The 24,601-nt window shown below is 40.1% G+C and overlaps 1 protein-coding gene across 11 annotated transcripts in view; it reads right to left on the bottom strand.

Annotated features, from left to right (window-relative positions):
• Positions 1 to 24,601, bottom strand: part of dock3 (dedicator of cytokinesis 3) — a 304,695-nt gene that overhangs the window by 114,784 nt on the left and 165,310 nt on the right. For 10 of the 11 annotated variants that reach the window (XR_010897931.1, XM_067416279.1, XM_067416269.1 and 7 more), the window contains one exon: positions 6,377 to 6,525. Coding sequence is in view for 10 of the 11 variants with exons in the window: in XM_067416279.1 (XP_067272380.1) it covers positions 6,377 to 6,525 (149 nt within the window). In the remaining variant the exon portion in view is untranslated. Of the gene's footprint in view, positions 1 to 6,376; positions 6,526 to 21,216; positions 21,548 to 24,601 lie in introns of those variants that run through there. The other variant, XM_067416278.1, reaches the window with a different exon arrangement.

Here is a 24,601-nt window from a genome sequence, read left to right as displayed (position 1 = left end):
TTACAGCCATACATCTATGATCCGGAATCAGACCCAGAGGCTGCAGTTGAACAGGAGCAGCAGCAAAAACGACTAGAGCAGGACGTCTGTATGTGGTACAAGTTATACACTAACTATATAATATGCTTAGCGGCTTGTGTTATTTACATATTTATACTTGAATTATATCGTCGTATTTTTGTCTTTGAAGGTGTACATGTGGGAAGTGCAGTTGTGCACGTGTGTTTGTGTGTTTACGCGTGGTTTGTGTAGACAATTGTAACGTTAGTAAGCGGACTGGTTTTGCACGGCAGGTTAAGTTAGTGTTTACATAGAAAGACACGGAATAGTAGCGCATTTGAATGAAGAAGCGCGCTTATTTAGTTCAACATATTTCCCCACTCTTTGTGTATTGTTGTTTGGAGTGCTTTTACAATACACAAACATAAAGTTACACATAAAGTGGCCAGCTGAACAAATGTACACGCACTACACATCGCATGCTCCATTGATCAACTAGCTATACGTGATCATGTTTGGGCTACTTGAGGAGCATAGGCAAAAACACAGACATTTGAAGCAGTCTCACTCACCGCCTGCGGTTCTAACGTTGGGACTGCTCCATCATTCAGCATTAGGCGATCGGGAAAATCCGGCGTCGAGCTGAGCCTTGTTTATGAAACAGTCGGCACCGAAATGCAGCGAACAGATATAAACATTCGCGCAACTCAGTTGCTGATCCGGAAAAGCAAATTCCATCCACTGTTGCCTTAACGCGGGGTTTTGGGGAATCTGTGCAGGACTGTCTTGGTCTGGCAACCAAAAACGCACTTTTTTGGTGACATTGTAATTGTGCACATCACCTGTGCAGCATCCTACGAGCCAGCGCTTTGATGGGCGTAGCCTGTTACTTTCGCTCTCTCCCTCTCTCTCTCTCACGCTCTTCCGGTAGAATTGTCCGTAAGGCACATACAAGGAAATTCCGCCCCCATTAACGTCAAAGGGGACGCATGATCGCAAAAAACTTGCCGAAACTTATGACTAACCGGAAGTAGTATTTTTGACAAAGAAATACTCCCATCAAACGTCTACCTTAACTTTTGAAACTTTGTCCATGTTTAGTATGGGATTCCAAGTCTTTAACAGTGTAAAAAGATCAGTATGCATGAAACAGCATTTCACCCCCCCCTTTAAGTGTTTTAATTCATTAATTAAGACGGAAAATGGTCAAACAGAAGTAAACAATGCTAGTAATGCTAATGCTAAAGTGATTAGCTCCACTGTTGAAGTTTTCTGTGTGTTTAACAGCTCATTTATAGGTGGTTTCTAGGGCATTGCTTGGTGGCTCGGTTTGATTTTGCTCTGGTTGTAGTGCTCTCAATCAAAGATTTAGCATTAGCATCGCCCGACACCCCTGCCTAGCCAGGGGTATAAATTTGCATATTTTTTTCTGAATATCTCAATGCAAATTAGCTCTCCAGAGAGATATCTTGCATCACTGGCTTGTATAAATAAATCCATTTGTTGATGACTTTGTATACACAGACAGTAATAAACGTATTATGTGACAATTAAGTGTTTTTAGCAATGACAAGCTTGATATACTCCACAACTGCAGTGTGAATGCCTCTAATTTGCTACGTCAAGACATTGCTCAATATATAAATGTCTTGTTCTGAGGTTGAATTAACTCTCTTGCAGTTCTACACTAAATACTTTAACATATATTATATGATATAATAGTAACAGTGACACTGTGCCAAAAAATACAAAATCACTTTAAGAGAAATTTGATAAAATAAGAAAGGCATAATGAAAACATTATTGGATTGTTTGAAAAACACTTGAGATGCTCTTCAACTCGAGCTTTTTTCAAGCATTTATAGAATGCATCAGTAAGTGCACGCGTCTCAAATCCATTTTATCCCTTTTACTCGATAACATAGTTTGCTGATCTGAAGACTTGGCAGTGATGTACTGCTGAAAGCCCAGAACCACAAAGTGCCTCATCACGGAAGTGAATCTTCAGGTGACCTTGAAGAAAAGGGATGAGTGGTCAACATGGGCCTGACACAGCAGCTGATACACTACAAAACTTGGATCATATGGCCTCTAAAAGATTACTGGTGTGGATTACTCGGCTTTCATTCATCGCTATTAGAGGTGAACCCCATGACTCTTGTCTTGGAGGTCTGCTAAGTGTTTCTACACTAAACAATTGCTGAACAAAGCAACATATTTACTTCTCCTTTTATAATAAAACAATGAAAACCATATTCTACTGGTTAAACGTTTGGAATAATTCAGAAGAACAAACTCATTCATACAAATAAAAAAAAAATGTCAGTATGTGTTATAGTACATTTTATATGATGAACTTTTTCGCCGGAAGAGGTCGCTTATTTAAAGCAAAGTCGTAGCTTGATGACGCCTTGATTTCGTGGAATCATAGGAGTTGTTGTCTTTACCTCTACAGCCGGTGCTAAAGAATTTGACAGGACTCGGGCAGAAATCATGGATGAGCTAATATATTAAAGGTTTATTAACGTTACTGTAGTATGAATAAGGGTGGGGCTGAACGAGGTCGCCGTAGCGATTGCTAACAAGAGACGAGCGCGACTCACGGCTCGAGAGCACTGGAGCTTTTATTATGCCTCAGACGAGCGCTTTCGTTCTTCCACTCATGCATATGTGGGGTAACGCAGGGCTGTTTTATCATATTAGAGGCATTATTTGAGTGTGTTTAAAGTTGTGTAATGTTAGTAATGTTATAACGCTACTCTGTGTGTACGCTCAACGACTACTATGAGACACTTGTTCACACTGCAGTAAGCTAGAGCAACATTAGACATGGTAAAACATTGTACTCGCGGTAAATCAAGAAAAAAGGCTAACTGTGTTGAGCAATATGAAAAAATGTTGTCGATGAATGTATCCAAACAGTTGTCTAATAAAACACATAATATATTAAAGTGTCAGTTGTTTCCATGTTTTCTACAAAATAAAATCTTACATATGGTGTCTTTCATTATTTATTTATTTATATTAATTATATAGGCCTATTTTTTTTATCATTTCTTTTTTGTAAATATCATTCATAGCTGACTGGAAGTTCAGTTTGCAGCAAATGGATATTGGACATTTTGTAAATCTCTAAAAAAGATGAAATGATGATGCAAGAACTGTAAATACTGACACTCAAAACTCAAAAACTGAAGAATTGCACAGTTGTGTAGGTTAGAAATGAGGGGGTTTCTGAAGGATAGACATGATTACCTTTCATTCCAGTGAAAAGTCAATTTACTCTAAAAAACTCCTCATGTTGTGTTGGTTTGTTTGGCCTTATTGTTTGCATTTGAAATCTGAATGTAATTGACATTAACCAGGCAGGGAATCACATATGTTCCTGTTATCCTTAATTCTTCGCTGAGTTGGGCCAAGTCGGTTTAGGGTGACGAGAAGGGCGCAGCGGTCTATCTCTAGTGTTTCAGCTCTGTTGACTTCATGCTCAGGAGGCCTTGGTCTCTAACACATTAAAAGTGCTGGCAAACCTCCATGACGCACAAGAGGTTATAGGTATCTTTGCTGGTTCTTCCACAAGAGTTAGAGCAACGGTGGAAGTTAGCAAAATAGCAACACGATCTCATGGTCATGCGTATAAATAGTACGAGTTTGCAATCTCGTGGAATGTATACGCCAAAATGAGTTTTGGCGTGCGTATGGTACACGGTTTTTCGTGTGCATATGATACGCACTTTATGGCGTGCATATGACACGCGCTTGGGTAGGTTAGGGTGGTGGGGTGAGGGGTTCGTATGTATAATACGCCATAAAGTGCGTATCATATGCACGCGAAAAACCGCGTACCATACGCAGGCCAAAACTCATTTTGGCGTATACATTCCACGAGATTGCAAACTCGTACTATTTATACGCATTTTCGTAAGATCCGTCTCCAAAATAGACATTGCTAACAACACCATAAAGGAATCTTTGCTGGTTCTTCCACATGATTTAGACCTATGATGGAAGTTAGCATTATGGCTAACAATGCTAACAACACATTAAAGGCCCTTTGAAGGTTCTTCTGCAAGAGCTAGACCAATTGTGGAACGAAACTTTATAGCTAACGATGCTAAAAACATGGCTAATGATGCTAACAACACATTGAAGGCAGCTTTGCTGGTTCTTCCGCAAGAGTTAGACCAATGGTGGAAGTTAGCATGATGGCTGATAATGGTAACAACACATTAAATGCACATTTGCTGGTTCTTCTGCAAGATTTAGACCAATGGTGGAAGCTAACATGATAGCTGACAATAATAGCAACATATTGAAGGCAGCTGCTGGTTTTGCAAGAGTTAGACCAATGATGGAAGTTAGCATTATAGCCTAACTAAAATAGCTAACAACAGCTTAAAGGCATCTTTGCTGGTTCTTCCACAAGAGTTAGACCAATTGCGGACGTTAGCAGGATGGTTACCGATGCTATCAACACCTTAAAGGTATTTTTGCTGGTTCTTCTGCAAGAGTTAGGCCAATGGTGGAAGTTAGCATTATGGCTAACAATGCAAACAACACCTTAAAGGTACCTTTGCTGGCTCATAACCCTTTAAAACCGAACGTGTCGTCGACGACACAGCCAACAAAGCTGTATATACGGCTTATTACGGTAATGTCATGTTTTCCATCATCAGCAAATCACTGTGGCTTTCGGGGGGGACGGGAAGGGGCGAATAGAACGGAGATACGGAGCGCGGCAGAGTTTTAGAGGATTTTTAGATCCCAAAACACAATTAAAAAAGGACAAAAACATGGCAAAGACAGTGTATACAAGATAGGAGGCTATTGAGTTGATCTTTTACACTTGGAAGGCGACTGAGAGGGACTCTTCAGACCCAGAGACTGCATATTCAGATGTTGAGGAGGCATTTGTTGTTATCCTTGATCTAGACATGGATTGGTAAGTGAAGCTTGTCTTTTCTATGCTGAAACTGTGAGAAATGTCAGTGAAATAGGCATAGATTCAATGTTTTAGTTAAAAATACCACTGTTTCATGCATCATAGTGTGTTTGTGTTTGTGTGTGTGTACACGCGCGTATGCGTTGCATGTGTCATTCATGTGTTTACATGCACTACATTCATGTGTTTGCGTGTGTTCAAATGTGTTTGCATGCATGTCTTTCATGTGTTCATGTGTTTGCATGCATGGCATTCATGTGTTTGCCTGTGTTCATGTGTTTACATGCATGTGTATCCGTTCATGTGTTTACATGTGTGTGATGTGTACATGTGTGTGTTGGCATGTGTGTAAGTAATTATTTTGTATTATTACTTCTTTGTTATTTGGTTGTATTTATAACTTTAAGTGTTTATTTTGTTTTTTTTTTACAATTTTGCTTTAACCAATGTATTATTTTATAATGGAAACTACATTTATAAATATATTGTGAGTTTGTAATACAAGCTTGTTTTGTTTTTTTCCCAGTGTGGCTTGTACAAAAGCAAACGGGCCCTCCACAACACCACCTCAGAGGGGCCGTGGGGTAAAGAAAAAGGCTCCTGAGTGAAAACTCTGCAACCCAGTGTCACAAAAAGACTTGTTTATATGTAGGGGCGGCAGTGGCTCAGTGGTTCATGTAGATTGTCTACAAACCGAAAGGTTGGTGGTTCGATCCCCGGTTCCACCTGACCAAGTGTCGAAGTGTCCATGAGCAAGACACCTAACCCCAGCATGCTCCCGATGAGCTGGATGGCGCCTTGCATGGCTGACATCGCCGTCGGTGTATGAATGGGTGAATGTGAGGCAAAAATGTAAAGCGCTTTGGATAAAAGCGCTATATAAATGCAGTCCATTTACCATTTACCATTTGCAGTCCATATGTATTATAGTTTATTCTTCAAGTTTAAAGTGTTAGATTCTTTCGTTCAGTGGGTTTCTGATTTTTTTCTCAATAAAAAGCAGTCAAATGTATTCCCGTTTTTGCCGTTTTTGCCCATTTAAATTCTATTTTCAAACTTACCACATACAGTGAGGGTCAATAACTGTAATTTATTGAAACCAGTTGTCTTCTGGAAAAAAATAACACCTTGCACTTGAGGATAGCACATTCTGTTATAATTCTACAGTCAAAAAAAACAAAATATGTCAAAACGCCCCTTTTTAGCTTAAGGTTCTAAAGAGTTAAAGAGGTAGAGCAATGGCGGAAATAAACATGATAGCTAAAATTGTTAACAACATCTCAAAGACATATTTGCTGGTTTATACATACGATTTAGACCTATGGAAGTTAACAATATGACTAACATTACTAGCAACACCTTTAAGGCATCTTGCTGTTTTTTCTGGTGAATTTGTGCAGGGCATTTTCTTGAAGGTAAAAGAAAGTAACTCACTCATTGCCCCAGTCCAGTCGTACAGTGATATGGCGTTTGACCTCACGGACTTGATCCTGCGTCAGGTGACCTGAAAGCAGTTGTCGCCTCAGATCAATCAACTCGTTCATCACGTGACGGAGCTTGTAAAAGAGGTCTACTTTATGCTTCTGTGGAGAAAAAACAAACAAACAAGAAAGGCAAATATTTATTTCTTCCATCCACTTATGACAAACTAGTAATTTGACTAGGCAAAAGTACAGTAGACGTATGTCATACATACCATAGTGTGAGTAAATGATCATTAAATAAGTACATACTGTGCACACAACGATTCCAACCTACTGAGGTTTGGATCATTAAAAAAAATAATAATTCATATAGTATTTCCTGATATTGCACTACGGAATGTCTTAATACTTGAAATTCCCTGAAATTCACTCCAAAAATTCAACAGCATCAAACGCCGACAGGGTAACACACTGATCCAACACAACCAGACAAACATGTCTGTTCATGCAGTGTGAATTAGCCTTTAAGGGACAGTCACACTAGCAGCCTTCGCATTTGTAAATAATGTTCTCAACTCAGCTCAACTTTATTTTTGTGTCACCAAAATAAATGACTTCAGGTTGCCTGCTACAAATCACTGTCAGTGAGAATGGTGTTATGCTGCCTTCAAATGATGTTAGAATTACAGTACTGTAGATAATCAAAGACACAGATAGTCAAAGAAGTGGAACAATCACTGAGCATCATCTAAGCACATGTCCCAAACCGCAAGGCTTTCCCTCCAAGTTTGTGTATGATGGTTGATAACGACACCCTCATCTGCCCTCAGGGAGACATGCAGCAAACAGATCCGTGCGTCTGTCATACCGACATGCAGCGCCGGCTGTGCGTGCTGTCTCCAGCGCCCTCCATCACCGAAACATCTCAGGACTTTGAGTTTGACGTGCTCTTGGAAACGAAGAAGGTTTGTCTGGAGTTTTCACAAGAATGTGCCCCTGGATACCCATATGTACATAGCATGAAGTATCTGTCAGAATTTCATTCCACAGTGTGTTATTGGTAAAACCAGATGGGATTTGGATACTCTCATGTAAAAACTCTCCTGTTATTCTCACTTGGGCTTTTGTACTGGATGTAGCCTTTTCCCCCTGACTGTTCCTGGCTCTAGGGACTGATAGCTCTGACTCCTTTCCTGCTAGTCTCAATGGCAAGATTCTTGGAGAAGAATTTCATTGACCAGCTGCAGATCACTTCCCTATGTCGCTTAGAGCCGGTTTGGGGGCTCTCTAGCTGCTGGAACAGCATAAGCCACGTTTTCACCTAAATTACCAGGAACAATCTGTCTCAGGAACTTTATTCCATCAACTCTTACTGCACACACCGCAACAGACTTTTAAAAATGGTAGTTTAAATAAAATGCTGTTTGGAATAAACCAATCAATATGCTGTATGAACTCAGCCAATCAGCATGTTCCACACCCAAGTCCCACCCCCGAAAGTTCCTGAACTTTCAAAAATTACTACCTCATGAGCAGGGACTTTCTGAGGGGTTGGTTGACCTTGGTAGGGAAACTAGCATCCCATGCTAGCTAGACAAGTATGGATTCCTACACTTGTCCAAGCTGGTTAGTGCTCGTTTGATCCTGGTCTAGCTGGTGGACCTAGTGCTGAATTTAGTTAAGGAGCATTGGTGTACTCTCTAAGGATGTTTTGAATGGTTGGTTATTCATCCAGTCGCCCAACAATCAATTAGTCTAGTAGTGAAGTTCTAGGAGGGAAAAAGTTTAGAAACCTAACACTCTACAGGAGGCGGCATCTCCAAATTCAGCTAAAGTTATCACATTTGTAACCAATTTATCTGCCTTCAACAATACATTTTAAGAAGTTACTGTCAAATTTAATGTCTCAGGATGCTTGTATTATTATGCTGCCATTGTCTTTTAATAACCCTATTAAAAGACAATGGCAACTTTTCTAACAACTTTTCACTATGCAGTTCACTGTGGAAAAATTCAGACAAGGTCATTATTGGTTTAGAAGCAAACCCAGCAAGCAATTTTGTGTTTAAAAGATGTCTAATAGCCATCCAAACACAGACCTGACGTCTAGGCTAAAACAAGGTAAAGTTTCGCCTGTCAGTGAAAAATTTTATAGACGACCATAGCCCAAGAATAGACTAGTCATCTAGTCTAGAACATGAACATGAATCACTGTTGACTTTGCTTACATAGTGGAATTTCATACATAATACACGTTATTTTAGCAAAAATGACATATATCCAAATTCAAGGTTATTTTGGCTAGAAGTGGGTTACTCATAGCCGGACAATAGCGGGTCTACAGTTAACAAAGATGGTGAAATGGCAGCCCGGAAATTAGCGACCCAAAAACATCCAATCATGTTGACTGATATCAAACGGAACAATCCAGTCAGATAAAACCTACTCAACTAATCTGCCACCCATTGACTCATTTTAGTACAGTTCATCAACCTTCTGGCAGTATTTTAACGACTGCTCTCAATCTGACCCAATGAGATTCAGGTAATTCCATTTGCCCAGATCTGTTGCACGAAATAAATGGAAGATGTAAATGTGATACCCCACACTTCTCTGGGCCTCTACAAAGGATTTCATACATGAGATCTAGTTTAAAAAGACATTTCTGTTTCTGCTTAGCTTTTCTCCATGGCTGCCACGTATTTTGGGATCTTGGCACAAATAGATTTCAGTACACAGAGTGGGGTCATCCAACCTCCAGTGCTCTCACTCTCTTTACTTCCACGAACGCACAAACAAGGCAATCCATTTACCCCAATGAAAAACAGATTTATGATCCTCTGCTGTATAACGCGATTATGATTGTTTTAAGTTGGCTGTCGAGAGACCTGTATCAATCCTTGAGCTTTAACTGGAATAAAAGCTCAGGTTGACAGCCTCCCCCACACCCCAACAGCAAGAACCTCGCCTCCTCTGCGTTTTCTGAAAGATGGATTGAATCCAGTTCACAATCCATCAGGATCCTCTACCACTAAAAGGGTCCCTAGTCAATTAACGAGTATTTCAACGACTGACATTGATATTTCAGTAGGGTATTCAGAACAGAGACTTCAAATGTCAACAAAGCTTTTGCGTTTGGAAAAGAATCCTCATGACTGCTGAGTCTGTTTTAGCAGCGAATCTCTAGTAGATATATACACATATAATGCATTTGAGACTGCTAATGATAAAACCAAACCATGCGCTAAAGTTATGGGAAATGTTTGAAAAAGTAGGTGTTTGGGCGCCTACAAACTAGAATTTACCCTGCAAGAATGCTATAAAAACCATTGAGTTTAAGTGATTCATTCACTTTAGAATTAAAATTTCAAAAGGCTAAAATTTCAAAAGTTTCAAAAGGCTTCAATGGGCTTCAGAAGCTCTACACGATCCCAGCCATGGAATATCTAGCATCTTATCTAGCAAAACAATTGTGACCCGTCACAGAAACCAGGGATGCAGCTCTACTTTCGAGCAAAATGAGAAAGAAGCGTTTGTTTTTCAAAATATGTGATTTCTGTTTTTTTGCAGAATCTGTTAGTTGAAATCACGGAGATGCTTCGGTAAGACGCATGTCATCAAGTTTTGACGCAAATTGATCAGAGGTTTGAATCCGCCTTTTGCCACACTCTCTAAACGAGAAACACTTATTAATAGACACATGTTAGATGCTTTATTTCCACTTTTCTAATATTTTCTCAATTCTTCTTAAAAAATAAATGCATTTCCAATCTGACATGTGATGGGAAAAGGGAGTAGAGAGAGTGTGGCAAAAGGCGGATTCGAACCTCTGATCGATTTGCGTCAAAACTTGATGACATGCGTCTTACCGAAGCGGCAACCTCCCGCAATCTCTCTTGAAGCCAATACGGAAGTAATGTAAACTGCAATTTATCGACTGGCCACTAGGGACAGGCTCCAGAAGGGAGCAGAATCTCATTGAGCCCCATGTTAAAATTCCCAACTTTACAGCAGAAAAAAACATGTTTACAGCCTGGTACAAATTGTGGTTTTGGCCTATACGGCTAATTTTGACCTTCATGACAACTGTGAGGGGGGGTGAAATTATATAACGTAAACGCATTCGTTTACATTATATAAAGCCTTAAAGTTCTCCATAATTAAGGGTGTGGTTACTTTGATTGACAGGTGGATAGCCATTTATCTGCCGTCTATAGTCATTGTGTCACCTTATCCGGGAGTGACACGCGATGGCGCGTTCGCAAGATGGCAACGCCCAGCTTGTCTCTACTTTAAGCTTTAGAACGGCTTATCAGAATCCTATGGGTGACGTCACGGACATGTCCATATTTTTTTACAGTCTATGGTCTTACCCCTACACTATAGCCACGGTTACGGATTTTACCCATTTCTCTGTCTTTATCCCCGTCAAACAGATGCACAGTACATCCCCAAAGAAGACCCCGGCGAACAGAAAGTGTGCCCGAATGACTTATTTAATTGAAGGCAACGAGATCTGCAATAATACTTTTCTGTTTCTTATGAGGTGAGTTTCCATAAACACCAAAGTTTGTCGTTTTTGTGTTCATTCTAAAAACACGTACAGAGACCTTCCCATACCTACCTATTATTATTTTAACTTTTCTAAATGCCTACATTCAAATGGCCACAACTTCTCCAGATATTATCAGATTTCCACATCGTTGGAAAGCTTGGAGACAACACTTTCAGAATATGTATATAGAATAGAAATCAAAATGCCCACTTGTGTCCCTACTTTCCGTGACTGGTCACAATTGGTCATTTTCATAATAATAAAAAAGTGTGTACTTTTTAACCAAAAATGCTCAACTTGGGTGTTTTGCTTAAATATTAGACCAACCCAGTGTAAAAAAAAAAATATGCAAAGACAAAATCAAGACCCTTTACAAAAATGAAGGTAAAACAATGTCGGACGATTTTGAAGTTGGAGATGGTGATTTTTGGCACTGGGTTGGTACTCCCACCTACGTCATGGGCATGACCTTTCCGACATGATGACGTCATATGTCCTGAAAAAATAGAACACAGAAGTCGAGCATTTGTGGTTAAAAAAGTTTTATAAAAAATGTCTTTTGTTTTTGAAAATGACCGTTGGTGTCTCTAGATAAGACCCTATTTCTCGGCTGGGATCGTGTAAAGCCATTTGAAGCCCTTCGAAACTGCATTGATTTGGACCTTCAACCCGCTGGTTGCCACTGAAGTCCATTATACGGAGAAAAATCCTGGAATGTATAGAAGCCTAATTTCTTTTCGACTAAAGAAAGACATGAACATCTTGGTTTAGATTAGCGTGAGTAAAGTTTTCAGGAAGTTTTCATTCTGAAGTGAACTAATCCTTTGATTGGGACTTTAATTGAGTAACAAAGGGGTTGTGAAAGTGGTTGTGATCAAAAGTTAAATGGATTTTACCCACTGCTTTTCAACTGTTCTTTGAAGTAGACACCCATTGACCAATGATAATTCAGGAATATCAGTGACTATGTTATGCACAACTTCTGTTTCAATCGGACTTAATTCATTCCAATGGATGAATCTGAATGTAGTGTTTATATGAACGTTAAACAAAGTGATCAGGGTGATGTGTGTGTCTATATGTCACAAGCTTCAAGTCGGAATTTATTTTTTTGACATACACACACACACTGCACAAATCTAGGCAACGTTTCTTGTTGTTTGCGCATAATAACTATTCTCCTACATTGGTTCTTTGTTCGTTTTAAACAGCATACTTAATATTTATCCCTTTCTGATCATAATTTGGAGAGAAACCATTGTGCCGTGCTGCTTATATTTATCACACGTTAAAAATGCCCCTCCCTACGCTTCAAACCAGTCGTCTGTGGATTAGAGTCTGAAACAAGGACTGGTGGGATGTTGTGAATGCTGAGAGTGAATTTTAGAATGACAGGACACTCATTTATATGACAGAAATTTGGTTCGGATCGAGTTCAATAATGAACAATGCTCTTTACATGAAGACATTTCAGTCCGATTGAGCCGACTACTAATGGCTTATTTGGTTGCATGTAACCACAGCCAGTGCTGACAAATCGATTCATCGCGATTAAACGGCTCTAACACAAGTATCATCTAATATAATTGTTACTGCTCTAATGCCAGTGATCATCACACAATGTCTTTGGGACTTTCTCTGTGGTATTCTTTAAAGTACATTGGAGTACCATGTAAATACCATGGAATATACTGTAAATATAGTGATCTTTCAGTACCATTCGTGATGCTTGAGATGAAGAGCTTAGATGGAGACACACATTCAAAGCACCATTTGTGGTCTGTGCTTTAGGGAATACAGCTGAAGAACACTCAGTTTGTGAGTGTGTGGGAAGAGGAGCCACTGAGCACTGAGCCGTGTGAAGAACATGTATTTATCACACTTTCCACAACTGCATGACTCACAGGCTTTAAATACAGACTGAATTGAGCTACAGTACAAGGTGTCTGAAACACATTTTACCATGTCCAGGTCTCAGCCAATGCATCCATACATCGTAGAAAAATATACATAAGAAAATCATATTAAATGCATGCTTCAATCTTCAATTGTGCATGATCAAGCAGACTGATTATTAAAACTGAACTTAAGCCACTCATTTCTAAAGCTGGAATCATGCAGAAGGATATGCAGAATGGCAGGTCCAACACAGCAAGGGTCGTATAATAGAATATTCTTCTTCTTCTCCGACCATAGGAATATGATTTACTAAACAGTGACGTCAATCGTAATGTCCACCTTGTGTTAAATGCTGTTTGTGAGATGACGACTTCTATGTTGCATTATTTTTACTGTGGAAATGCATAATTTTCTTGTGTCATGGAAGAGAGAGATGGCCGATCTACCGCTGACTGTTATACAACTCTAACTTGTCTTTTCCCTTTTGTTTTGTTTGAAGAGTTCATCAGAGTGCTTCTTTTCCTGTTTTATCTCCACTCTTTTACATGTACAGTATGTGAAGAGTGTGGTTGTGCAAACTAACCATAGAGACTCGTGCAACTACCCAGTTCTGTGCCCCTGGTTTTGCTTCTCGCCTCCCGTCTGTCTGTCATGTGACTTTCTGACATCAAAATCTGAGCCCTTTTGCAGCTTAGTTGCAATGAAGGGTCATTCAGGACTGGGGAGGAACTTACAAAACGTTTGCATGGCATGTAAAACACAAACATCAAAAAATAATTCACATAAATAATAATATTTAAAGTTATATATATATATATATATATATATATATATATATATATATATATATATATTTACTGATCAGGCATAACATTATGACCATTATAATAAGGTAAATTGAATAACACTGATTATCTCTTCATCACAGCACCTGTTAGTGGGTGGGATATATTAGGCAGTAAGTGAACATTTTGTCCTCAAAGTTGATGTGTTAGAAGCAGGAAAAATGGGCAAGCGTAAGGATTTGAGTGAGTCTGACAAGGGCCAGATTGTGATGGCTAGACGACTGGGTCAGAGCATCTCCAAAACTGCAGCTCTTGGGTTCCTGGGTTCCCAGGTTCCTTTAAGACAGCGGAAACAACTCGCAATACTGCTTCGCAATACTACTACTCCATTAAGTTCAATAAACAGTTATAACCTATAAACAGTCTCCTTTTATTTGTGGACTCAGGGAACTGATTATTTAGCATGCACTGCACTCCAAATGCTGTCTTCATTTCCAAAAACTATTGTTTTTCAGTTTGTAAGTTTTTTATTTCAAAAACATTTCTAAATTCAGTTCATATTTACAACAAACAAGCCACAATAACTTTGTGAGAAAAAATTTTTGAGTACCATACAAATTCAAACATTTCAGTCTTCTCAAGCTATATGTGGCAATGCGTCAATAACCTGGGCGTGCGTAAAAGTCGATCATTCTTTACATATGGCCGGTATGTTTGGACAGAAGACGAGACCGTGTTGGAGTCTAAACACAAAAGTGCCACATTGTCATGAAGACCTTGAAACAGACCTGAGGGAGAAACACACACAAACACCTCATATAGCCTACGGGCCGTTAAGTAGGCGGAGTTTTCAAAACTTTTAGCGAAAGTTCTACATGTCTAGTTATTTGATTGTTGTTCCACCTTTCGGTCAGCAGCAAATATGTATCTGTCCTGTGCTAAGATGCGAGCGATAGCTCTAGCCCTGTTAGTAGTAGAAAGAAGAAGAAGAAGAAGAAGAAGAAGAAGAAGAAGAAGAAGAAGAAGAAGAAGAAGAAGAAGAAGAAGAAAGAGCACCAAGGAAGAAAAGCATAAAACCCTCAGGTCAAGGGAACAGATGGGGAATGGGGAATTCAGGCTCGCAAAAGAGCTCAATTTCTATTGCCCGGGTGGGTAATCGTCACAGAGTGCAGCGGCAAAAGTTATATTATAAAATTTTATAAAAAAAATAGGGCCCCACTTTATATTAGTTGGCCTTAAGTACTATGTAATTACATCAAAAAATAAGTACAATGTACTTACTGTGTTCAAATTGTATGGCCAAACACTTCTGCTGATATTGAGGTGGGATACGGGTAGAGTTAGGGACAGGTGTGATGGTGTGGGTCAGTTTAAGTTAGGTGTGAGGGAAGTGCCGACTGTGTAATTACAAATGTAACTACAGAAATTAATTACAGACGTAATTACATGCAGGTATGTTTAAAATAAAAGTACAATGTAAAAACATTTATGTACACAATAAGTGCATTGTATCAAATGATTAATTACAATGCCACCTAATATAAAGTGGGTCCAAAAATATTTTTTACTTTGACCGAGGGATTCACAAGCTCATCAATGGTGCTCTCAGCTCGACGCAGCAACAAACCGCCCTTGCGCGGCGCAAGCCATTGAAATGAATGGATTTCTTAGCGCAGCGGTGCTGTTGCAACATTCTGTGTGAAAGGCCCATAATGCGCTCTGCCACAAAGCAAAAATGGTTCAGGAACGGTTTGAGGAGCACAACAACGAGTTTGAGGTGTCGACTTGCCCTCCAAATTCCTCAGATCTCAATCCGATCGAGCATCTGTGGGATGTGCTGAACAAACGAGTCCGATCCATGGAGGACACACCTAGCAACTAACAGGACTTAAAGGATCTGCTACTATCATATTGGTGCCAGATACCACAGCACACCTTCAGGGGTCTAGTGGAGTCCATGCCTCAGAGCTGTTTTGGCAGCAAATGGGGGACCAACACAATATTCGGTTAGGCATAATGTTATGCCTGATTGTGGTAGGTATATATATATAGTTCATAAGTGCATAAATCTCAATTATTAAGATATTATAATATCTCAATATCTTATCATTTTAAAATGATAATTACAATCCAATGTTGTATTTATATGGGATGGGGAAGTGGAAAGTAGGACAGGACTTCTAAGAACACATCTTCAACACCAGCCATAAAGGGGATATTAAGCCATATTAAGACCCGCCATACGCTCTATATACGGCTCGCACCTCCCACTGAAGTCATAAAGAGCAACGTACCTTCGAATATCATCAAAGCGTTTCTCATTAAAGCCTTGTTTGTTTAGCTGGTTAAATGACCCGTTAAGACCATTAGCTCTCAGGAGAACACAACACTCATCTCTGGCTTTTAGCATACAAGACAATTGTGTGAATAGATAGAAAAAACTTTTGCTAGTCAGCATGGCATAATGTTTTGCAATAAACATTTTATAGAAAGTATTAAAGAAGCTAGCACTAAAAACTATTTAAACCTAATTTAACGTTTGTCTAACAGGAAACGGGACATATTACACAAAACATGAATTTGTAGACCATGAAAAAGCTGTTTATTAGCTTTCTCTGTCCTCCATTTGAGACTCTTCAGTCAGTGAAGGAGTGTGACTCACACTGTTTCGCCCACACTCAGTAGAGTCACTGCTGATCCTTCGGGTGCTAATGCTAACGCTCACCTGCGCTAGACTCATCTCGCCCCACACACAGGGGCTCTTCTCTAACCACACATTTGGCGTTCAGATTACAGGAAAGAAAAAAGACGGTAAATAGTAATCTTAGTCAGACTGTTGGCTAAGAACATGCTAGCAGGTGTAAAAAAATAAATAAAAATCTTTATATATGTGTGTGTGTGTGTGTGTGTGTGTGTGTGTGTGTGTGTGTGTGTGTGTGTGTGTGTGTGTGTGTGTGTGTGTGTGTGTGTGTGTGTGTGTCTTATGGCTGTCAATCGATTCAAATATTTATACGCGATTAATCGCATATTGTCATGAGTTAACTCGCGATTAATCGCAATTTTATCGCACATTTTTATCAGTTGTAAATGCCTTAAATTACTGTTTCAAGTTTTTAATACTCTAATCAGCATGGGTATGGACAAATATGCATGCTTTATGAAAATATTTATGCTTTATTATTAGTGAAACCATACTCAGAGCATGAAGACTAGACATGTATCAAAGGTCACAGATGTTTTTTCAAAGAACTTGTTTATGTTTCTTAAGGCTAAAATGAGAAATTCTGAATAAGCAGTGATTTCTCTCATTTTAAAAATATAAATAAAGGGAGTTTTTACACTGTTTAGTTCAGAACAGGGCACGGTTCGTATGAAAAATTGGTAATTGAACTCTACGTTCAAATTTAAGAAAGAACTTACGAACGACTGGTGCCCTACCCAGAGCCTGAGCACACAACTCTCACATTCTCCGTCTCATCTGTTTAACAGTCCTGTCTTATACACTATTAGATAGAACTGTTATAAAAATAAAGTAGACAGTATTTAAAAAATGTATTAGCATTTGCCGTGTGGTTGATGCTAAATGTTGCTAGCTGAGCAGAAATACATAATCATGTTTTGCTTGGTCCCCTCAAAGTCCCATTGTGTTTTCTCATTGGTATAAAGTTTGAGATGTCCATCTATCCCTGTTTTTCATGTTTGTGGAGTTAGTTTGTGGAGTAAATATATAGGCTATAATCTGTGTGTGTAGACGGCTTTTTAAGAATGGCGGGTGCTGGTGTTTCGCATGCGTTCTGCTAGTCAGTGTACACTTTCATCATTGGTAGTTCCTATTGTGCTGGGTTAGACCCGACCCCCCCAAAAGGTGTTCCTTGAACTAAAATCGTTCCTAGTTCCTGCGGTGCGAACACGCCAAAAAGCGGGTACATCCGCCAATAGTTATAGGAACTAAACTACGGTTCTTTGGGTGGAAAGCCCGAAATGTGGTCAAACCTGTGAAAGGCCAAATGGCAATACTGATGCAAAGTAACAGGACTCTCACTTGAGTAAGTTCTTTAAGGAAAAAGACAGTTTATCTTGTCTGAATGCTTCATTTAAAGTACAGCTCATGGGACAGCCGCCACATCTGAGACTGAAATGCTACATTAACTTCAGGGTTGAAGGTTTGAATCATTTTCAAACAATGTTTTGCTATTTTTATGGGTTATACTTCAGAGTCAAGCCTGGAAAGCTTCAGCTCTTTGATATGATTATTAGCACTAGTGAAAAAATGTTCCAAAATAGCTCAAAAAGATGCTGTGGAGGTATTAGGTAGATTGTGCAATGGCTATAAGAGAAAGAGTTTGTGTGTGTGTGTGTGTGTGTGTGTGTGTGTGTGTGTGTGTGTGTGTGTGTGTGTGTGTGTGTGTGTGTGTGTGTGTGTGTGTGTGTGTGTGTGTGTGTGTGTGTGTGTGTGTGTGTGTGTGTGTGTAAATGGGTAACACATTAGCGTCAAACCTCTCATGGTCCAGCATGACCTTTGCTCAGGGCACACGATCTCACTTTCCTCGCAGTTCCACGACAGTCAGTCAGTGTGTGTTTGCGTGTCTATGCTCTGGGTCAACAAAGGGTGGGGACTCTGGGTTCGGGCTAAATTTCCCCTTGGACAGCGCCAAATACTCATTTAAATTTACTCTCTATAAATTATATGTAAGTGTAAACTCGTGAAAGCAAGAGTGAAAAACAGTTCAGATTAGACGCTAACAAAATTATTAACTCATTTTGTTTTTAGAGTTATTAACAAAATAACATTATGACATTTCAAGAAATGGTCTAAAGAACTGATTCATTCTTCCAATGACAGTGATGAAGTTTGGTTCTGCTCTATAAATTACCCACAACACTTTGGAATCCATAAAGAAATGGTCCTGGCAACTAACTAGAACACCCTAGCAACCACAGGGCTAGGAACTACCCAGGACCCATGAAGTCTTTTCATGGGTAAAGACATCTTCAGAGATTATGCCTACTAATCTACTTCTACTTGTAAATTATTATATTTCTACTTTTCATGCTGAATGTAATATTAGTGCTGTCAAATCAATTAATTGTGATTTATTACATCTAACATAGTATGTCAATTATATATACACTATATTGACAAAAGTTTTGGGATGTCTGCCTTTACATGCACATGAACTTTAATGGCATCCCATTCTTAATCTGTAGGGTTTAATATGGAGTCGGCCCTTTGCAGCTATAACAGTTTCAACTCTTCTGGGAAGGCTTTCCACAAGGTTTTGGAGTGTGTTTATGGTCATTTTGATCATTCTTCTCACACACACACATTTGTAAGATCTGGCACTGATGTTGGACAAGAAGGCCTGCCTCGCATTCTTTGCCCTAATTCACCCCAAAGGTGTTGGACTCATGTTGGAACAGGAAGGGGCCATCCCCAAACTGTTCCCATAAGGTTTGGAGCATGAAATTGTCCAAGTTGTCTTGGTATGCTGAAGCTTTACAAGTTAATTTCAAAGGGACTAAGGAGCCAAGCCCAACCCCTGAAAAACAACCCCACACCATAATCCCCCCTCCTCCAAACTTTACACTTGGCACAATGCAGTCAGGCAAGTGCTGTTCTCCTGGCAAACACCAAATCAAGACTCATTCATCAAATTGCCAGACAGAGAAGCGTGATGGATCACTCTAGAGAACACGTCTCCACTGCTCTAGAGTCCAGTGGCGGTGTGCTTTACACCACTGCATCTTGCACTTTGCATTGCACTTGGTGATGTAAGGCTTGGATGCAGCTGCTCGGAAATGGAAACCCATTACATGAAGCTCTCTACGCGCTGTTCTTGAGCTAATCTGAAGGCCACACAAAATTTTGAGATCTGTAGCTATTGTCTGCAGAAAGTTAGCAACTTCTGCACACTGTGCGCCTCAGCATGCGCTGACCCTGCTCGGTGAATTTCCGTTGTCTGCCACTTCATGGCTGAGTTGCTGTTGTTGCCGCTTTGTTATAATCCCACTGACTGTTTGCCGTGGAATATTTAGTAGTGAAAAAATGTCACAAATGGACTTATTGAACAGATGGCAACCTATCACGGTACCACACCTGAATTCACTGAGCTCCTGAGAGCGACCCATTCCTTCACAAATGTTTGTAGAAGTGTCTGCATGCCTATGTGCTTAATTGTATACACCTGTGGCCATGGAAGTGATTGAAATGCCTGAATTCAATGAGTTGGAGGGGCGTCCCAATACACACACACACACACACACACACACACACACACACACACACACACACACACACACACACACACACACACACACACACACACACACACACACACACACACACACACACACACACACACACACACACACACACACACACACACACACACACACACACATATTTACAAACTTTAATGTTAGTGGCTAGGAACCTGAAGAAGGTAAAACATCTTTCCACCTCCAGTAGCCATAAACACTTTAAAGTGATACTCTATCTTCGGCTTAACAGTATCTTGGAAACATGAGGAGAAGAAGCTGCTAACCTGCGCAACCGCAAGACACTTTGGATAAAAGCTTCGGCTTAATGAATAAATGTAAAAAGCTTTTAAAGGGACAGCTCACCCAGAAAACACATCCTTGTGTTCTTCTAATTCAGTCAGGTGTTGATTCAGTAGCCAGTAGATTCAGCCAATTGATTCAGTTCAGTAAATGATTCACTAGATTGATTCAAAGGTAACTTGAACTATCCATTAAATCAGTGATTGCCAAACATTTTCTCCAAAATCATTTGCATGTTCACGGTTTTCTGATGTCAGTAAATGGTAAAAGTAAACACATTAAATATTTAATCTTTTTTAGCAAGTGATTATTTTACAGTTATTTATTTTACATTTTTATGATTGAAATAATTATTGGCTTTTCGTCACCTCACAAACTGCATGCCTTGCATTAAGTGAACCGAGTCATTTGTTCATGAATCAGACTAAACTTTTGTCTGTTTTTTAGACTTGACAGTCCCAGTCCACATTGACTTTAATGATATGGAAAATGAGGGTATGAGGGTTAATGATGGAATGGCCATTTGTCAGCAAACAGAAAAAAAACCAACACGACCACTTCGAAACATGTTATGAAAAAAGCGCAAAATGAACAAATATCGTTTGCAAAATCTCTTTGTTTGCATACAAAAAAAAGGATTAAAGCGGGTTTAGAACGACATGTGGGTGAGCATTGGTGACAGAATTGTGAACTATTCCTTTAAACTGCAAAAAAACAACATGACCACTTCCACACATAATACGAAACGATCACAAAAGACTTGAATATTAGCGAATACTGGGCATTCACTTTGCAAAATTGCTCTATTTTTCATTCAAAAGTGCAATTAAACTTTATGATAAATGAGAACAGAAGATAACACAACAAACAACAAACGTTCATGTACCGCAGCAACCCTCAGAAAGCATCATGCTCTAAGGTCGTAACCCCGGTTCTACCTGAGGGCCTGAACGCAACTGACACACTACAAGAACAATATCTACCCTTTCTAACAAGACCAGCATACCTTGCAATCCGCATCAATGCATTATATGGTCTTGAATTACTTACCGCTACAGACCGACATGTCTCTTCTCAAAATGCTCCCGTGCAGCCGCTCTAAACATTCAGAAATCATAGGCTGTCAAACACCTCGATCCCTCTTCCTCTGCAACCGGTCTCTCCCCCTCTCTCTCTCTCTCTCTATCACACGCGCAATCAGACACACGTTGCCACCCACGTCAACCAGGAGCGCATGCTTTCCAGAGGAGCGTGCAGTATACATGTAGAAACTCTCTCTCTCTCTCGCACTCTAATTTATCGCAAATCTATTTTGGACAGCGCAAGTGATTGCGTTCCCTCTTCCTGAAGTCTTGCCTTTCTTTCCCTCATTGTGTTGGAGTTACCTAACTAGCGCTGTGTGAAGCTCTCGGCAGCCCACACGCACACACACACACACACACTCGCTCCCTCCCTTACCGTCTCCGAAGAAACGCAGAGGCATGCCAGGGATGCCTGCCATTGGAGGAAACCGCTGCCAGTTTGCTTTCCAAAGTCGTACCTCCCAAACATGCTGTCTTTAGCTGACAGGGATGAGAGCGAATCCATAGCCTTCCCATTGGATCAGTATCAGTAATCAGTAAAGATTTACTTTTAGTGAGCATTAGAGGATGATATTGGTAGTTCTTAGGGTTAGAGGTTCGTAGGGTTCGTAGTAAAAAAAAACCCTCTATAATACATATCCAAAATTGAGCAAGATATGGATCAATACTGTTAAATTATGTTCAAAACAATTACGCCTTGTTGGATAAATGATATTTACACTATCTCCGCCCACTGACGTCTGAAATGGCGGAACACGCGGCATTGGGCGGTAACAATGCCTTCAAACGGGACTTGACACGTCTAAAGCTTCTCATTTACTTTGAATGGGTGACGTCATGCATTGCCGAACTGAATTGTGGGTTCCGTCGAGCCGCTTCACTCGCATTGCAAGCGGCAGAAGTTGAAGGTTTCTCAATTTTTCAAGCGCTGATGTAGGCGTCATCCAATCAGATCGCCCTATGCAAATACCTTAGAACAGACGCGAGCCAATTGCATTCATTTAAAACCGGTGAATGAAGAACAATCAAAATGTAGGAAAAACTGATAATTGCGGTGGGTAATCACCCACCATCTTTGAGTGCATACCAGGACACAAACCGGAGAGACCAGGCCTGGAAGGAGGGGGCAGAGACGGTTGGTGAATCTCACAGACTAGCTGTCAAAAGGCGACTTTTTTGTGTAGCGTTGTGGTCCAAGTGGCAAGTAATGTGACTGACTAATAAGTAATAGGCTATTTTTTACACTGGTTTTGAGGCTCTCTCCAGAACGCTGGGTTTTGATGGGCGTGCCACACTGGAGACTTGGAAGTAAACGCCCACAGCTAGGATTGGATACGATTTGCATATTTAATGAGCTTCAGCTCCCCTGTCAGTTCACATGATGGAAGGATTGTTTTAAAAGCGGAATGATTCTCTCACAGGACCCTCAAAACATCTTTATCAAACAAACACAATGATTTATCTCTCATCCACCTGCGATTGATAGATTTTTTTTTTATTACGTGGTCGATTGGTTAATATAAACATAAACCACGCACACACGCGCGGGCGTGCTCTTCAAATATCAAGTCAAGAGAGTGAACAACGCAGATCAAGAAATGAATGTTACACTCTCAGAAAAAAAAGGTACAGTGCTGTCACTGGCCGGTACCCTAAGGTACACAAGTGAAAAGGTAAATCTTTCTACCTTACTCACCCCTAAATGGTACATATTAGTATATTAAAAGGTACATATCAGTACTTTAAGAGTGCAAATTAGTACCTTAAAGGTACGTAGTAGAACCTTAAAGGTACATGTTAGTACCTTTTTGGTTTTGTACCTTAGGGTAATGCCCCAGTGACAGCACTGTACCTTTTTTTCTTACAGTGTATTTCACTATTTGAGATTCACCGACCTGCCGACATGTTTACGTTTCGGTAGCCCATCTGGAAAACACACAGCCCCGGAACGTTGGGCTTTGCGAGCCCCCTGGCCAATAACATTATATGTCCGAGTCTGATCCCGAATCTCAATAAACCTACTGATAAAGGATTCTCCAGCCTATGACAGCGTGCTAAGGTATGTTCTGGTAGACATGCACACATAATCAAAATGATCTGTAACAATGCAATACTATTACATATAAAAACACGTTTTACTCACATAAGTGTGCTGCATCATTCCTGTCGGATCCGATATAGAAGGCACAGCATTGTGTTTTAATCTCAATTTATTACACGTCTCTGTGAAATACTTGATTCTGATTGGTCAATCGCGCATTCCAGCGGTACATTATTTCCAGATAACACCCGCTCATACGGGTACTACGAGTTATCTTGACCGGTACTACTTCTATGCTTAACGCTGGCGCCATCTTGTGGCTTAAACAGCCGTGGGTTACAATGGAAGACTTCAAGGCAGGTTTCCTTTCTAATGTTTTTAATATAGATATTTTTCTTACACAAACGCATCGATTCGAATCAGAAGGCTCTGTTAACCCATCGGAGCCGTGTGGAGCACGTTATTTGAAAGACAGCTGCATTTTTTATGGACTTCAAAACACAACTACTGCTTGGATTAACGTTAGCCTGGACTTTTTAAATATAACTCCGATTGTATTTGTCTGAAAGATGAATGTCATATACACCTACGATAACTTGAGGGTGAGTAAATCATAGGCTTGGTTTCATTTTTGGGGGAACTAACCCTTTCAGCATTCATCTTCAACATTTAGCAGCAATAGATAAAGGCTTAAAGCAGGTTGGAACTGTTTTTCTTCGCGGAAGCTTTGCGTAAGACCTAATAAAATATTTAATCTCAAGACAATATTTTGTGTCTAATAATTATTTATTTGAGAATAGTAGCCGTGTAATAAGCGGGATAATGTACACCCAGCCGGTTGTTATCGCAGAATAAACCCCTTCAGAGTGATGCAAGATCCCTCCGCTTCGCGTCGGGGTCCTGATCACTCTGTCGGGGTTTATTCTGCGATAACAACCGGCTGGGTGTACATTATTCCTTACATATCTGCCAATCCAGTGTCAACCTGTTTCTTGTTTATAAACGATTATCTTGCTATCTTCAGCATGTTTATCGCTCGTTTAGCTCTACGAGTTGGTGATCGGTGCTACAGAAGCAGGTGGGCGGGGTTACATAAGCATGTGTGGGGCTACATAAGCAGGAGGGAGGAGCTACAGAAGCAGGCGTACACATTTATCTGTAGAGGCGGCATTTCCCACTTCTATTGCGTCATTGATTTGAGAGCTCGCATTTGCTGGGCCTGGTGTCGATAAAAGCTTTTCTTTGACTAACACGGAAGTTTTCAGCTCTGAAACTTACACAGTATTCTCATATTAGCATGACCTTTTATATA

The sequence above is a fragment of the Pseudorasbora parva genome, chromosome 14, assembly GCF_024679245.1.
Source record: "Pseudorasbora parva isolate DD20220531a chromosome 14, ASM2467924v1, whole genome shotgun sequence".
In the NCBI taxonomy this organism is placed as follows: Eukaryota; Metazoa; Chordata; class Actinopteri; order Cypriniformes; family Gobionidae; genus Pseudorasbora; species Pseudorasbora parva.
Note: the sequence above shows the minus strand (reverse complement) of the source record. Positions and strands in the feature narration are given on the sequence as shown.